The sequence below is a fragment of the Mastigoproctus giganteus genome, chromosome 2 (genome assembly GCF_048544385.1).
Source record: "Mastigoproctus giganteus isolate SK-2022 chromosome 2, ASM4854438v1, whole genome shotgun sequence".
Taxonomy (NCBI): domain Eukaryota; kingdom Metazoa; phylum Arthropoda; class Arachnida; order Uropygi; family Thelyphonidae; genus Mastigoproctus; species Mastigoproctus giganteus.
The window spans coordinates 172,845,180-172,863,442 of record NC_143576.1 but is presented as its reverse complement, the minus strand read 5'-3'; the positions used below and the strand labels follow the sequence as shown (position 1 = coordinate 172,863,442).

The 18,263-nt window shown below is 35.9% G+C and overlaps 1 protein-coding gene across 1 annotated transcript in view; it reads right to left on the bottom strand.

Moving 5' to 3' along the window:
• The window catches only part of Ube4B (Ubiquitination factor E4B), a 538,247-nt gene that overhangs the window by 323,262 nt on the left and 196,722 nt on the right, over nt 1-18,263 (bottom strand). The window contains exons 10-11 of the mRNA XM_090389644.1: nt 12,878-13,027; nt 12,571-12,687 (exon numbers count right to left, since the gene is read on the bottom strand). Of these exons, the coding sequence (XP_090245770.1) occupies nt 12,571-12,687; nt 12,878-13,027 (267 nt within the window). The remainder of the gene's footprint in view (nt 1-12,570; nt 12,688-12,877; nt 13,028-18,263) is intronic.

Sequence of the window (18,263 nt, the reverse complement as noted above, 5' to 3'; positions counted from 1 at the left end):
CCAATACAACTACAGTAAATGGAAAATATAGCTCTCACAAATTTGATATTTGACATTTTTTAATTTTTGTAAACTTTTATGTATTGCCGTTCAGCTTGGTGCCAGGTTTTGTGTTCACCTGGTGTTACTCGCAGACGAAATCGCGCATGAGCCAACATGAAAATTGTGTTTTACTCCCGTTGTTCTCCAATATATCTGTGGTGCAGGAGCAAATTGGCATTGAGAAAATGTGCATTATAGCACAACTGACTGTATTATTAAAATTGTAGATACCGTTTCTGATCTTATATTAAAGATGTTTAATAAATGTTTTATTTCTGGGACTGTCCGTGGGTTCTGGAAGATGGCTTTACTAAAATAATAAGATAATATGAACCGGCGCTGTAATGCTCAATACGTTCTACGTTGATATCAAAATTTGTAAAATAATAAGAGGAGTTTACCTCAATATAGTACATAGAACACTTCCGTATGATACTCTCCAGAAATTAAAACGAAAAAAATCGAAAAACTTACATTAGAGTAACAAATAATTTAAAAAAATAATTAAAAATCAATTTAACACAATTAACGAAAAAATTGCAAAAAAATCGTTTTTGCAATTAAAGTTAATTGCATTAAATTGATTTTTAATTGTGATAAATTGAATTTTATTGTGTTAAATTGATTTTATAACTTTCATCTCAGTTCTCTTCCTGGTAATCTGTCTACCAGTTGTACTGTTTTAGCATCTGTGTGATATTAAACCAAAACTTCTTAAACTTCTTAACCAAAAGCATAACTGCTACTCTTAACCAAAAATCATAACAAATACACATTATAATCACCGTGTTCAAATTCTGCATTCCTGATATCAGAATAACACCATAGCTCTGTTACACTCAAAATAGCATTTGATGACTTAACTAAAATACTTTATTCCATCAAATTTATTTACTGTACTCCTATCATTAGTGTATAAGCAAGTAAATGTGTGCCTGTTTGTGTTTTCGGTAAATTTTACACAGCCCATGTAATTGCCAGTCCTGTATGGGTTCCCTTTGGAAGCAATGTAAGAATCACTTCCACCTCTGCTTATGCTTGTTATTACAGTATTAGTGTATCCTCCCCAAAGCTAACAGGTTTTCCGAAAGATTTAACACTGTATTCTAAAACTGTAACACTGTAATTCTAAAAGCTATTGCTACACCATCTTTGTACTGGATCTTATTTCCAAAATAAATTAATTTATAAATATTTAGTTATAGCTCTCCTATATTCACCCTCATTTCTGTATACCTATTATTCTTATATCATATCAACTTATTTCTGCTAATTCCATTTCTTTGCTGTTTAAGCCTCTGCCGTTGACAGTACCTATATTGACGGTTATTCAAGCGGCACATTTAGCAGTATAGGTCCTGGTTCCTGACATGTACAATGGGGGAACCTTGCTAACCGGGGCAATGCTCCAACCAATATGAATCTTGACTTCTTCCTTCTACTTATTTTCTCCAATTTGGAATTTCATTCCCATAATATAACACTGGTAACTCATCCTTTTTTTTTTTCAGTAGCCATATAGTAGATGCCTACTAAGAATTACACCAGAAGGTGAGGAATGAACATTGGATCTGAACCCCTAGTTCTGACCTAATGTTCATTCAGACCCAGTTCTGAACCCTTACAAGCCTAGCTTAAGAGATGTGGGGATCTCCTACAGGTCATACGGACTTAGATCCTAGAGTATCTCTTGCATATACATATGTGGGATTCAAATGTAAATAAAATAATCAAATATTGAAATTCACATAACTGCAAATTCAATCACTCAAGAAGCACAAAATGCACACACACACACAAAAACATTTATTTACCCAAACAATAATCAACGTATAACAAAGAAGATATAAAGGAAGTTAATGTATACAAAATAAAAAACATAGATGATAATTGACATCAGTACAGTGGATGCCGGTTATTTGCGCCACCGGTTAATTGGGACAGCCATTTATTTGGGACAAATCTTAAACGGAACCAAATCGAGAAAATAGCCAGGGTTTACTTCACTTAATTGGGACAACATGCCGTTTAATCGTGGCAGGAGACTGCAGCACTGGATATTACCCTACAATTGTCTCCGATCGTACCTCATGATTTGGTCAGATTTCTGGATGTCATAACTATTAGTGCAATCTATCATAAACGGATAGTAAACTCGATCTTATTGAATTTGCGATAATACCGACAGCTGGAATTCTATGCGTTATTAGGGTGAAATGTGTTTACACTTCCATGACATCTTCAATTACATAAAAAAATTAATTTTCAGAATTTTCTCTTCATTCCTGTTTTTAAAGCTTTGTAACTTGTTACTCCATTCTCCCTTGTGCGTATCGTGTTACTTGCAATTTATATGTGTACTGTGTTCTTTATTACTGATTGCTTATCTTTTTACTGTTTTAAATTTTAAAACGGTACATATTACAGTACGTATTAATTATTCCGATTATCGCATATATTCTTCCGATTTTCACTTATCATTTAATTTTTCAATTGATAAGGTAATAAAGGGTAAATTTGTGCTTAATATATCTTTACTTTTATAGCCTGTGGATAATATTCCTCCTATTTTCCCTAATTAGAATCGCTGTTTAAGAAAATTAAAATTCAATTCACAAACATGATCACAATGACCGGCGCTTAGTACACATCGTATAGTGAACGGTACTTTACTATGGTGAGTCCATCATAATGTGATTTGATTATAGTGAACCAATTGTAAAGCAGGGGTCCACTGTATTTTTAACTATTTACGTGAAACTTCACATAATTGGGGCAGGTGCTTAATTGGGCCAAAATGCACTAGTCCCGATGTTTCCCAAATAACAGGAATCGACTGTATATACAATATGTGCAGACAGCCATCACTTCTCCATGGCAAGGACTGGTGCCAGACAGCATTCAAGTGATTGCTGCTTCCTGGTAACTAAAAGAATAATCAGAACAACAGAATCGCACAACCCAACACTACTCACATAACACAGACTTCCCTCTTGCAATTGGCTCTGCAGTGCTTGCATAAAAAAAAATAATGCAGAAAGTGAAGGAAATCTCAGGTACCACATCCAACACGACACATACAGACATGTCCCATAACCACCTCACTATCTATCTAAGGACATATACCCCTTGAATTAGCATTAGTAGAGGCATATGATGCAAGAAAGCAAGCTTATGCAGCATCAGCCAAAAAAAAAAAAAAACCACTTCCACTTCACCCCTCAGTTCGTTCGAAATACCTGTCCAGCTAAGCTTTAAATTTATTTAGGCTATCAACTTCCACAACAAGGGATGGAAGTCTGTTCCACCAACCAACTACCAGCTGGCTAATGGCAAATTTCTGCACATCTATCCTACATCTGTCTTTCCTCAATCTGAATTTATGCCCTCTCAGGTGATTATTCTGAGCAAGAGGAAGAATCCCATCGGCACTGAGCATGCTCAAACCATTCAAGGCTTTATACACCTCTATCAGATCACCTCGCCTGTGCCTTGTCTCCAGACACTAATTTACAAAACTTAGGCCTTTCTTCATAAGAGCAACCCTTTGTTCCATTCACTAAACTTGTTGCCCTACTCTGTACTCATTCCAGCAGCCCTACATCCTTCTTGAAATGAGGCCTCCAGACCTGTATAGTACTCAAGGTGTGGCCTGACCATTGCCTTATACAAGGGAATAATCATCTCCTTATCCCTGCTAGAAAAATTCCTGTATATCATTGACAAGACACCATGAGCTACTCTTGCAGCCCATCTGCACTGCTCAGAGAGCTTCATATCTGCCTGCACAATTACCCCCAGGTCCTTTTCATTCTCTACCACTGTCAGTGTAGGATCACAGAGTTGATACGTAGCTCTGGGGTTGCTGTTTCCCACATGTAGTACTTTACATTTGTCAATGTTAAACTTTATTTGCCACCTCTCAGCTCATCTCCTCAACTTTTCTAGATCCTATTGCAGCAGCATACTGTCATTAGTGTCTTTAACAACCCTGCCAACCTTTGTATTGTCTGCAAACTTGGACATTAAGCTTGATATACCATCATCAATATCATTTATAAATACAGAAAACAGTAATGGACCCAACACTGAAACCTGAGGGACTCCACTAATAACATGATTCCATGATGAGCAGTGTCCATTGATTACCACTCTGTCTTCTCCCCCTCAACCATCCCTTTATCCATAGCAGCAATATTCCTCCAGTGCCACACTGCTCCAATTTGTTCAGCAGTCTTCCATGTGCAACAGTATCAAAAGCGTTTCTAAGATCCAAATATATATCAGAGTTATTCCCTGCATCCAGTTCCTTTGTGACCCATCATAGTATCCAATCAAATTGGCCAGGCAAGACTTTCCCTTAACAAAACCATGCTGTGTCCGAGCTTTATAGCTGAAGTCTTGTCTAGATGATCCTGCAGTGCTTCTTTAACCAGTGCCTCCATTAACTTTCCTGGAACAGAAGTTAAACTCAAAGGTCTATAATTACTTGTGTCAGACTTTGATCCTCCTTTGTGAATTGGGGTAACATTTGCACATCTCCAGTCTATGGGTACCTCCCCTGAGTCCAAAGAAGCTCTCATAATTATGGCTAAGGGTTTTCTTACTTCCTTTGCTGCCTCCTTTAATATAACTGGATAGATCCCATGCACCCCAGGTGCCTTTTTTATCCACTCCAGGTGCCACTTTCCTCTCCGTTATTACAAAATCATCTAGCTCACTGCCAGAGAGTTTACTTCACCTCTGGCATTCCCCTTCCTGAATAAATCCTCAAGTGTGAATGTAGATTCAAAATACTCATTTAGTTTGTTAGCCACCTGAGCAGGATCATCAACAGTTGAACCATCAATATCCAGTGGACCAATCTGATTCATCCCTTTCCTTCTAGAGTGTACATAGGTAAAGAACACTTTGTTGTTGTTTTTTTTGCATCCTTTGCCAAGGATTTCTCATAATCTGCCTTTGCCTGCCTAATCTCCTTTGTGACTTGGTTACAGACCAGCTTATATCTATCATATACTTCCATATCACCCATTAATTTATATGTATCCCATGCATTTTTCTTCTCTGCCGTATGTCTCATTAGTTCATCTGACATCCATTTAGGCCTAAACCTTGAACAATATTTCTTAGTTGGTATGTAAAGCCTAGCAGTTTCCAAGATTAATTCTTTGAATGCTTCCCATTTTGAATTTGCTGTTGGTAACATCATTAGTTGGTCCCACCGTATAGAATTTAAATACTGTCTCAGACCACCGTAGTCGCCTTTACGAAAGCAAAAACCCTTCCCTTTACCCCTGATGATAGTTATCTCTTTAAGTAAATCCCACTTCAGCACACTGTGATCACTGCCACCTAGTGGTTCATTTATCTGCAGATTCTTAATGCCCGAAGAATCACTACTGATAATCAGATCAAGAGTATTACTCCCTCTAGTTGTCTTCCGAACATGCTGATGTAGAATACAATCATCCATAAATCCACAAAAGCCGTGCTAGTGTGTGAGTGACCAACCCAAAAATTCCAGTCAATATCTGGGAAATTAAAATCTTCCATTATAAGACACTCTGATTTACTGGCCCACTGTATTTCTCTGCACAACTGCTCATTATACTAATCAGAGTCATTTGGCCTAAAACACACTCGTACTCTCAATTTTGATCTCCAAATGCTTATATCAGACCAAACTGACTCGATACTGCACTGTCCAGCGATGTTGACTGGCTTCACTTCCTTGGATTTGTTGTGTTTCTTAACTAATAGCATAACCCCCTCCTCCCTTCCTATCCTGTCCTGTCTATCCTTTCTGTACACATTGTACTCCCCAAATTCCAGTTCTGCATTCCTTATATCTGTGTGACACCACATCTCTGATATCCCAACAATATCTGCCTTTGATGTTTTGAGCAATACCTCAAATTCATCAAATTTATTTACCAAACTCCTAGCATTGGTGTACACGCAAGTATACATGCACCTGTTCCTATTCTTAGCTATCCTAACACAACCCATGTGTTTACTTGTACCGCAATGACTCCCAGCAGTCTCTGAAATGTCCTGCACCTTCTTTTCCAGGCTGCTGCTCATTCCAATAGAAGCAGTGCAAGAATCACTTTCACCTCTGCCAGTGGTTATTGTTAATCTATTAGTCCTTGTATCCCCCCAAGCTAGCAGTTTTCTGACCCACCTAACACTGTCTCGATAGCATCAGCAAATATTTTTGCACACTTTCTATTTAAGTGTATCCCATCCCTGTAGAAGCAGTCTCTCCTGTTAACAAGTACAGACCAGGCTGAAAAAAATTCTACCCTTGAGTCTTGCACAATCTTTCCAGGGCCGAATTGATCAACAAGGCTCTCATTATATACTCCCTCCTATCGTGTCTGGGCAGAATTGTCGACACTTTCAAATTCAAACCTAATTCACGGCTTTTTTTCAACAGTGAACTGTACTTGTTAAGTAATTCTGCTAGACTCCTACTCTTAGTATCATTAGTGCCAACATGTACAACTATATCAACTTTTGTGCCCTTAAAAGATGATATCCGCTCTACAACATCATCAACCTTTGCCCCTGGCAGACATACCCTGGTACTGTTCAACCTATCCTTTTTACAAAGTATGTTCCCCACTTCCCTGACAATAGAGTCACCAACAACTACTAGTTCCTGTGGGACCAGCACATTCTGCCTTGGAGGTTGCTGCTGTGTTGCGTGATTTAAGCTCTGGCATTGATGTGAGCAGCTGAGAGCTTGATGGGCCCCTCAATTTAGATGCTTCGAGGGCATCCATCCTGTCCTTCAAGCTCTCATACAGGCCCATAACAACGCTGAGTTGTCGCCTGATTTCCTTACACTCCTTACATAGCACGCGCACACACAAAGACATCCCCCATGGCAATATCATGTCCCGTACCTGATTGCTCCACAAACATCATGCAAGCAGTGCATTTTAAAAGGCTGTGATTCAGAGGGCAACTGCCCCCCCCCCAGTTCTCCCCTGAGTCGCAGCACTCCCATTAGCTTGAGCCTTTTTGCTTTGCTGCTCTGGTCTGAAACATTATTTCGATTTAATTTTAATAAAATTTCAATTTCAGTACAAAATTATAACCCTAAACTTGTATCCCAACACATTTATAATGCTATATATATTTTTCAGTATCGAGTATTATCTATGAGTTCTATTTATATAACTTCCGTATCAAATTATGTATTAATTAATTATGTTACGTTTGTAATCTAAGTCATTATATGTATTTAGTTAAAAAGTACAATTTAATTGAAGTGAAGTTTAACAAGATTAATAGATTTTACTGATTGATTGACAATATTATATACTATACTAAACTTACAATATCTAGTTTGGGATATAACGTTATATCGTATAACAATGGCGGCAAGTTACGAATGGTAACTCTAAGGACACTTAAGTATTAATTAACTTCCAAATCTCGCTGTCTCAATTCAGAATAAACTAAGGATCCTAACTAGGTCTATAAGCTACTTATAGAAAATAATTTGATATAACAATTGGTCAGTAAAGCAGCTAAATATGGCTAAAAAACTTCTCGTTCAGCGGAGCTGCAACTTGTAACACGTGGATTTGATACCCTTACTGGTACTAAGTAATCTCTATCTAAGTTAAACTTTAAACTAAGTATCGTAACTAGGAATATAAAGCTACTCTAGAAAATAATTAATATGCCAATTTAAGCTAATAAAACAGAAAAAACTTCTCTATTCCAGGAGCTGTAAAAAACTTCGCCTGCACTAGGCTACTCTGCACCTACATGTTCCAGCTTATACATTAACCTCTCGTGCAGGACAGTCAAATACTTTGCTAAAGTCCAAATGAACAATGTTAAAATTATTTGCTACATCCAACTCATGAGTGACTCTTTCAAAATAGCTGGCTAGATTAAATAAGATTTCCCCTTTATGAAATTGTGCTGTGTTTCCTTTGGAAAAGCATTTCTATTTAGATGCCCCTACACTGCATTACCTCCATGGTTTCTCCTACCACTAAAGTCAGACTAACAAGTCTGTACTTATTCATTTCATTATCAGAACCACCCCTTACAACTGGTAATATGTTGATAATATCCTGTGTACTCCACAGGAACAAAAAAAAAAAAAAAAAAACCTCCTTCGCCCCAAAAGTCCAATGACACCTTCATAATTGATCTTAATGGCTCAATGCATACATATTGAACCATTCAGACCAACTCCTTCAAAGTTACTAAGTATAAGCCATCAACTCTAGGGACTTTGCCCACCTTTAGGCTCAAAACATTTTCTAGTAATCTATCTTCCGAAACTTCAATATCACTAATTTCATAATGCTTCACTCATATAATTTCTCCTCGCTGTGAAGGGTCTTTCATCTATAAAGATTAATATAAAGTATCTATTTGATTCAACAGCAATGTAAAGTGGGTTGTCTGTGCCCATTATGTAAGGGTCTAATCCGATTCCTTCTTTGTATTCAATAAGGTAAAAAAAGCTCCATGTAAATATAAACATGGAGTTTTTCACATGTGAAAAACTCCATGTTCCCCATTCTTTGCTCTTTTGGCTGCTAGGCATTTCTCATAATCAGCCTTTGCTAATCTAATCTTCTCTGTGGTACAAGAAAATTCATATTCAAATTAGTTTAAGAACACCTGAGTCCATCACCAATATCTACATATAGAATAGAATAGAATAGAATCTTTAATTGCAGCAATGATAGACATACAATTAGTCCCGTCACGGCATGCTGTTGCCAGGGGTTAACAAAACAACGTAATATATGTATATTACGTCTGAAGAAGCATATGTTAAGAGTGATCTATGTTGTGCAAGCTGAAAAATCCTACTCCTTACGATTGAGATCAGATTCTCCTGAACTAAGCTGCCATGGAGAAATATGGTATTAATATAGATCAATTTAAAACTGTTGGTGGCTTCAGTATTTGTTTGTCACTCTAACTCCCATACCACTTCTTTCTGCTCATTTAAATTGGCCAGCTTGTTCATCCATCTCTGCATCCTCCTTGAACTATATTTTGTTAACAGTAAAATGCATTCATGACTTCTGTGACTACAGTATATCCTCATTAATTTGATATCAGATTATTGTGATTTTAAAGTCACTACTATTCCCCAATTAGCAATATACAGTTTTTTTATATGCATTATAGTTCAATGAAATTAAAAATCTGAATTGGGCCCTGCAACCCATGAACAGCTTGTAATTCAAAAATACTACTGAAACAACTATAAACATCCTGATAATAAAATTGAATAGAACCATATACAAAATCTTTTTTACTCTGCAGTACACATGTCAGCATTAAATTTTACATTTCTATCTCCTGTTCCAAATACTGCATGCAGAATCAAAGGGAATTCACATACCTCAAAGATGCACTATGGGCATACAAGATCCATTTTGTTCAAACCAATGAAATCACGATAAACTGACTATTAAAAATACAAAATGCTACACATCATCCTTTAAGTTACTGCATATATATATGATCATGAGGAAAATAGTTCTCAATTTCTCACATGTAATAACAAAGAACACTGAGTTTTGTTGTTATTGCCATAGTCATGCAGCTCAAAAGTATATGAGCCACAATATTAAAACAATACTGCTATTTATTGTACATAATTATACATACCTAAAAACATATCCATATTTTGTATACTATTTACTGTTTAATATTTGTAATCCGTAACTTAGTACAGATAGCTCTTGGAAATTACAGCCACATAAGCTGGCTGTAATTTCCAAGCCACAGGGCTTTGTTGACCAGTTTGACTCACGTAAATGACTGAGAATGTTTGTTTGTTTGTTTGGGGATTTTTTAGGCACATCTGCATCTATGGCCATAGTGCACTGTACATATTACCCAAAAGTGAAGTAAGTGTTAGAGGGGTCTTCTGTTATGGCTGGGGTGAAGAGATTCTGGCATTCTATTGCATCCCACAAGGATATGTTTCACTGAAAGCAGTGTTGCATGATGACACTGAGGGGGAATCTCCCTTCTTAAAAGATAACCATGAGTAATATTAGTGTGACCTATTAGCAGACAAGCTAATATTACCTCCTGTTGTCAAATTGAACTGAAGCTTGAAGGCCATTGCTCAAGATTTGGTTTGATACTTCAAAGCTTATTGTTAATTTGATTTTGCCATGTTACTGCCACTGGTACAAGCATTTTTTCTGGATTACTGGTCTATAGTCTTAATGTGAAACTTTCCACTTGTCATTAGGTAGTAAGTTAGCCAATTTTGCAGCATTGTCGGCTAGTTCATTTCCTGGAATTACCATATATCCCGGAACCCAGCTGAAGTGTATGTCCTTTCCCAGTTCAGATAAGGTATGTAAAGAGGTGATTATTCTTTTACGACAGGGTAGGTGATGTTCATGGTGTTTCTTTAGAGCTTGAAGTGCACTTAAAAAATCTGAGAAAATTATGCTGTTTTTAATAGGCTGAGAATGAAGAGAAACAGAAAATGTGCAGGTGTGACACTGCACATTTTCTGTACACTTGGTTACAAGTGTAAAATTTTACCTGATGAGGTGATGTTCATGGTGTTTCTTTAGAGCTTGAAGTGCACTTAAAAAATCTGAGAAAATTATGCTGTTTTTAATAGGCTGAGAATGAAGAGAAACAGAAAATGTGCAGGTGTGACACTGCACATTTTCTGTACACTTGGTTACAAGTGTAAAATTTTACCTTATTTGCATGAATTAAATTATTTTTTGTATGCATAAATTAGCCACTATTTGCAGATTAATGAAAAGCAGCTTCAGGGGCTTTCCCCTCATTTCCAACATTTTTGCTAAGCCAATTTAAAGCACAGAAGATATAAAAATTTTATTATATACCTCCACATTCAAACTGAAAATTATGCGTGCATATGTGTGTGAATCAAACCAACATTCCGTATAGGTGACAGCATTTAAAAAGTCACCTTTTTTCATGAATTACGAGCAAATTAATTAGGATTGGTAATGGTTACACAGCAAACAATATCCCAAAATATGGATATTCTCTCTTCAGCAGGTATGTATAATTATACATAATAAAACATATCACTTATTTTAATGTACATTGTATACAATTTTGAAAACGAAATGCACAAGGCATAATCCTTATGGGTTTTGATAATTAACTATATAGTATCGGTGTAAATACACCATAGTTAACCCATAAACTTGAACTACGTATGTAGCGTAGAAGGCATTGTTTTAATTGTATCTCATATTGCGAGATACAATTAAAAGATGCCTTCTACGCTACATACATAGTTCAAGTTTATGGGTTAACTATGGTGTATTTACACTGATACTATATTGCATACAATGAACTGTATAATTGATAATAATAGTAAAAACAAAACTTAGCAATGTTATTTCGTAATTGCATTTCTCTATGCATTGTTATCTTCCTCACATTAACTAAATTAACATGTTAATCATCTATTCACCAATATCTACTACAATGAAGCTAAAAGGGTCATTACATTTTAAATAAGAATTGCGAAAATTCAGCATGGTGTTAATAAGAACATCTGACAAAAAAAAAAAAAAAAACACCTCTTTATAACTCATTTTCTTATCTTGTACAGATATTCTGTACCAGATAAGAAAAATTTAAATTGCAATAGACATAACAGTCCCCTTGGACTTCATGATTAATGAATGTACTGCTTGAAAGGCATTCCCTGTATTAATTTGCCTTCCCTGTTCAATCTGCCCAGTTATTCAATGTCATTAGATACCTGCATTAGCATTAGCAGAGGCATTTGATGCAAGAAAGCAAGCTTATGCAGCATCAGCCAAAAAAAAAAAAAAAAAAAACAAATAAATAAATAAATAAAAAATAACCACTTCCACTTCACCCCTCTGTTCGTTCGAAATACCTGTCCAGCTGAGCCCTGCATTTCATATGACAGTGTTACAAGACACCACTGTTGCTGTAATTAAAATATTGGTCAAGCACAGGACTGAAACAGGTTAGAAAACATAACTTACATGTCAAAATTATTACCTTTTAAATTTTATATTACTTTATAAAATCTCTAATAAAATGCAGATTTGAAGACAATGAGAATAAACAAACACAGCAACAAAATTAAGAAATGTAATAAAAATAGAAGTTAGTTCATTAATAGTTTAGTAAAACTATTACTTTGTAATTGTAAAACTGTGAATGTTATTGGAGATAACATGCACAATTTTATAATAAATATAAGTATGTATAGGATCATAACCATAGCAGTCAAATCTATATAATTATATTGCTGAAGATTTTTTTTTAAATTCTGAAGAATTCACTTAATGAAATACATATGATATCATTAATGTTAAATACAATTCTCATAAGTGAACTAGAATAATTGAGGAACAAATGTAATTAACATTAAAATAAATTTATTTACTATTTTTCAAAAATTTGAAATCTGTAAAAACTCCTGCTCAAAATAGTAAACAGAAGTATCATAATATTACATTGCATATTATTAAGACTTACATTATCCTCAGCAAATACAGAGAGGTTTAAAAAAGGCCCCAAGAAAGAAAGTTTTGTAATTTCACGACCCCCAGCTGGGGAAATAGCTTCAGGTAACCACAACTTCTCCTGAACTAACTAACAAAAAAATAAAATACATAAATAAAAAAACTCAGATTCAGAAACTTTGTACAAAATCTCATGTTTCAAAAAGAATATGATAAAAACTACACACAATGGTTTTCTCTCACAAACCAAATAATTGCAAACAGTTTATCACAAAAAATAATTACATACCAACAGTTTATCACAAAAAATAACTACCTACCAAAGTGCATATGGGTCTCACATTGCCACCAGATCCACATCTTATCTCACAGAGTTCTGCTAAGGCTTGTAAAGGTTGTTTAAATGAATCTGACTCTAGGGAGCACTGTCTCATCACTTGAAGCAAACTATACAAAAGAGGTACAAAGATCTAGGAAGAAAAAGAATTTCTAAAATAAGCATTAGATAAATAAAACAAGCACAAAATGTTTCACTCACTGTTAATAAAAATCATTTTAAGAACAAAGAGAACTTAGTTAACTCTTTGTATCATAGTTAATCCCCTATAAATCATTCAACTATACTGAAGTGGACTTGCACTATATTTGGAAGGAACATGTATTTGTTGATCTTAATATATGGCTTAACTTAATTAAAATTCATCTTAATATATGGCTTAACCTAATTATAACAAGCACAAATATAACAAAACAAGAGCTTTGGTGAGCAAGTAAAGAATTAATCAGAAACATTTTAATAGGAAAATTTCATATTCACAATAAACATTGTAACTGTGAGTTTCAAAGAAATAATGAGCAAAAATGGAAGGACTTCAAGTTATTTGTGAGAAGATAAGCTAACCAGTTTTCTTGTGTTTTTGTTTTTAATTTAATGATTCTGTTATAGTCAGAAAAGCACTGAGAAAGTAATGGCTTTTGGATGTGAAGTAGCTCTGGCTGCAAAGAGAATCAAACATGTTTGCCATTATTACAGCAGGAACTGATATACATACAGCCATATATATATTTGAATGGTTGGTAGGTATCTAATCCCCCTCCTCAAAATAGCAAATTTTAACCAATGGACTAAACACTCAGACATATGAGAATAGAAATCAAAATTCTTTCATTTTTGTTTCATGTTTGTGGATATCCCTCTTGGACAAGTCAAGATCGGCCATTCAAGTGTGTATGTGTTTCAACTTCGAAACAACCATAAGCATACTTGCAACTGGAGCTGTTCTGCATCTGAAAAATGAGTTAAATATATCAGTAGTAAGTTAAATAGAATTAAAATTTTTAAATTAAAAAAAACTCATTTTACATTATAACTACAACAGTAACTATAACCCAAGTAGAGATTATGTAGTTACTGTTGGTTTTTGCTCTATAACTATAATCCCTCTTCAAAAAAATAATAATAATCTGCTATCCTGGATTTCTTAGACATGATTTAGAATATTTAGTCCAAAAATAAATAGATGGCTTTTGAATAAACTAATTAGCCAGTTATTCAAAAGCTGAGGCTGCTATCATCAGATAGCAGGTGGTCTCTAGTGAAAATGTGCAGACAACAGTTGTAAAGAAGTTGTTTGGTGTAAGCTGTCATGTGGTATATGAAATCACAGTTTTTAAAGTAGTAAAATGGCTACAGTTATCTGCTGAAAATAGTGAAATAGTAAGCCAACTCATTAGAAAGGTTTGTTCTTCTGTGAGAATTAAGACCATTGCATTATCCACACAGTTTCACATGTTTTTGCAATCCTGCTGTAAAAACATATGAAAGGACAAGATAGCCATGTTTACCAATTTAAGTCCAGTTGTTTGTTAATATGCATTGAGGTAGGCTCTTCTAAATCTGCTCAACAGCTTGGTAGATCTAAGATCTATCTGGGAAGATCTTTCCAGAAGGCGATGATCCACCATTCACTGGGACCGCACTGTGCACAAGTGGTTTGAGGAAGAAAGTGAAGATATCACCCATCTTGATTGGCCTCCAAATTCACCTGACCACAATCCAATTGAACAGCTGTGGGATGTTTTGGAACGGAAGTGAGGCATATGGACACACAACTACAACTATTCCCATACTGTGGAAAGCCTTGCAGGCAGCATGGCTGCAGATCCCTATAGATATCTTCAGACTTTTAGTAGAGTGAATGTGCCTAGGTGAACAGTGGCTGTTATCCATGTGAATGGTGGCACAACGCAGTATTAGGTAAGTGGTCATAATTCAATGATCACTCAGAGTATATAATATTTTATATTACGTACGCACACACACACCTATTATATTTTATATTTACTATAAAATTTTATGAGAAATTGACATCTGCAGTTTCTAGGAGGTGGAAGCAGAGGGAACCCTACCATTCCTTGATGTGTTGGTTATTAGGGATGGTTGTAGGCTCAAGACCAAGGTGTTTAGAAAGCCCATGTGCCGAGGTCAATATACTCATTATACCTCGGCACAAGCCAGCCAGCACAAGGATAGTGTTGTCAAGGCTTTAGTAGTTGTCCCACTGTAGCACCTCCGAGGACAGAGATAATGAAATTATTCGTGTCACGGCAGACCTCAAGAAATGCGGCTACCCCCAGAGGGTGTTGGACAGAATTATTAAAGGAGCGGAGTCCACCCGTACTGAGCCGTTCGCCCCTGTGAGCACTGCATACATTCCCTACTATCCGGGCCTTTCAGACCACATTGCACGAGTAATTCGGGGATGCCAGATACGCTGTGTGCAACTCCCGGGACGAAGGTTGCACACAGTGATATCTTGTGTCAAAGATCCCATAACGAAAGAAGCCAACAGTGGGGTGGTATACGAGATTAAATGCCCGGATTGTGGGGTGTGTTATGTAGGTGAGACGGGGCGACGACTGAAAGACCGTCTGGGGGAGCATATGAGTGCAATAAAGTCCGTAAATTATGGGAAGTCTGCCGTGGCAGAACATTTTTGGGAGAAGCAACATCAAATCTCCCCGGAGGATGTTGTCATCACGGATCATGCACAGGGGTTCTGGGACCGTAAATGGCTTGAGAGTTTACGTATTGGGGCAGCTAGCAATTCCATTAATAGAGACAAGGGTGTACGTTTACATCCCCTCTTGGAAACTGTGGTTCTTGGGCGAGATGAACGGTTTCAGCTAGCGCGTTCCCGAGCCATTTCCGGTTCCGGTGCACAAATGGGAAATTCCGGCCTTACTCCCGAGGAACCATGTGACGAGGGCTGTGGATCTGCTATTTAAGGATGTGCCACCCAGCAGAAATATGCTGTTGAGAAAGGGGATCGCTATCCCCAAAAGCTACAGTTGTTACAGTATTTTATTAATTGTTTTTATCATCATATTTTATATTTTTGTATTTTATTGTAAATTAAATCACATCAGTTTTAGACTACTATATATTTCATTTCATTTCATACGCTCATATTTTATTTTATTGTAAATAAAGTGTTTTAGTTGCAGGATTGGAATTTGTTTATTTGAATACCGGCTGGTGTAAAGTCTAATTGTTCAATATGAATTGTCCCAGCCTTGTAGGCCTATTTAGAGATATCTGCAGTTTCTTATAAGCATAAACACTCCCTCCAGATGCATAGATGCCCAAATTTTGATTTTCAAAAAAAAGATATTGAACAGGAAGGAAGGGGAAAACAGGAGATTTTTTGAAAAAAATTTGAAAGACCACATTGCATTAGAACTTAAATTTCACTTGAAAAATATACAATTTATTATACAATTATACAAATAAAATATATGATTAAAGCAGAGATAGGATTGTTCACCAGTATAGTATGCTTTTACACATTAGTTTACCTAACATTTTCCAGTTTGAATATTCTATTACACATGAACTGATTTTTATTACTTCAAGAAAGACACTGTTGCAGACTTCTGCCTCTTCAGAAAGGTTAAGTCAAAGTTTTGTTCATAACAATGGCCCTGCTGTCAAGATTTGGCTGTCAGGAGCATTTCCACAACTTCACCAAAAAGTGCTCTGAATTCACTTATTGTTCTTTGTAACCTGGCTGAATATTCTCTTACATTCAACACTGCTATGAGGAACCATTATTATTCCAATTGTGACTTGGGATAATTTGTTATATTTCAAGCTTACTCATGCACTTATCAGTTCCCCAAACAACATGAACCACTGGACATCAATCTGTTCTTCTTTTATAATAGTATTTGGCAGATTCTCACACTAAAATTGATACCACAAAACATCTATTTTTAACACCAAGAAAAAATGAAAAGTTGTCCACAAAAAAATTCAAAACTGAAAATGGTGCACTGCAAATTGATGAAATTTCTTCTACCTCAATGTATATAAAAACATTTTTTCAATGAGAACTTGTGCCTCATATAGTCTTTTTTTTTTTTTTTTTTTTTTTTTTGTTTTAGACACCCCGTGAGACTGGAAATGGAAATGGCTTTAACTAAATCAAAATCATCCTTCTATTCAATCTGCTATGGTAATAAACTTCCAAAAATGAAGATTTAACAACTGTTGGTATAATAAATGTGCACATAGCATTCTTCAATGTGACTAACAGTAATGACCTTGATATATGGATGTGAGATATACTGGATTAAACAGCTGTTTGGAATTTCAACTGCTGACATAATATTTAAAAGATAGTCATGAGTAAGGATAACATGCCAAGAATTATCAGCTTGCTTTGCTGTTTAGGATTGCTTTCACCAGACATTTGAAATCTATTAACACCAAGTGCTCAATCTCCTCTTTTAATAACATTACTAATTCAGTTTTTAGGTTTATCATAACAGGTGCATTATCAACACTTAAGTGAAAGACAGTTGTTTGAAGGAATACTACACTTTCAGGAAGATGCCTAATGTTGTACCCCACAGTCACTACTGATGCTGGCACTGAAAGCAGACAGCTTTCAATTTGAAAAAAAAAAAATTTTCTTTTTTATATTAGGAAAGGTACCACAATAGAATATAGCTTGGAATCACTTGATTAGTGCCATCTGTACCAATCAAGAATGGCCATTTTTCAGAGCAATCACAACCTCTTCCTTCTCTGCCTAAGAAATTTCACTAACAATGTCAACTGCTTTTTTTTTTCTTTTTCTTTTTTTTTTTTTTTTTTGAAATTGGGAAACATATTTCTGAACAACATGCCTGCATGTTCAACACAACTCAGAAGACATGTTCTATAACAAAAAAATGCATACATATTCAGCATATACAGGGTGTCTCAAAAATACACGGCATAACTTCAGGAATGAATTCCTCATATGTAGACAATAAAAATATTTTATATCAACATAGTTCCGGAAATGCTTGGTTCCTGAGTTTTTAAGGTCTGTCTATGACACTGAACTGTTCACACCACCTTATAGTAATTGTTCAAAATGTCCACCTTCTGCCTGAATACAGGCCTCACATCGACATCTCATGTGACTCACGAAGATGATGCCAATTCCTGGCACGTTTCGTATTGTCTCACAACCTGCCACAATTCGATTGCAGAGAGTTTCCACATCAGCTACCGGAGTCGAATACACCAATGACTTTAAATGACCCCACATGAAGAAATCTAGTGGGTTTAAATCAGTTGAGCGTGGAGGCCAGGCAGTTGGTCCACTTCTACCTATCCACCGGCCAGGAAACCTTTGATTCAGGTAATTACGG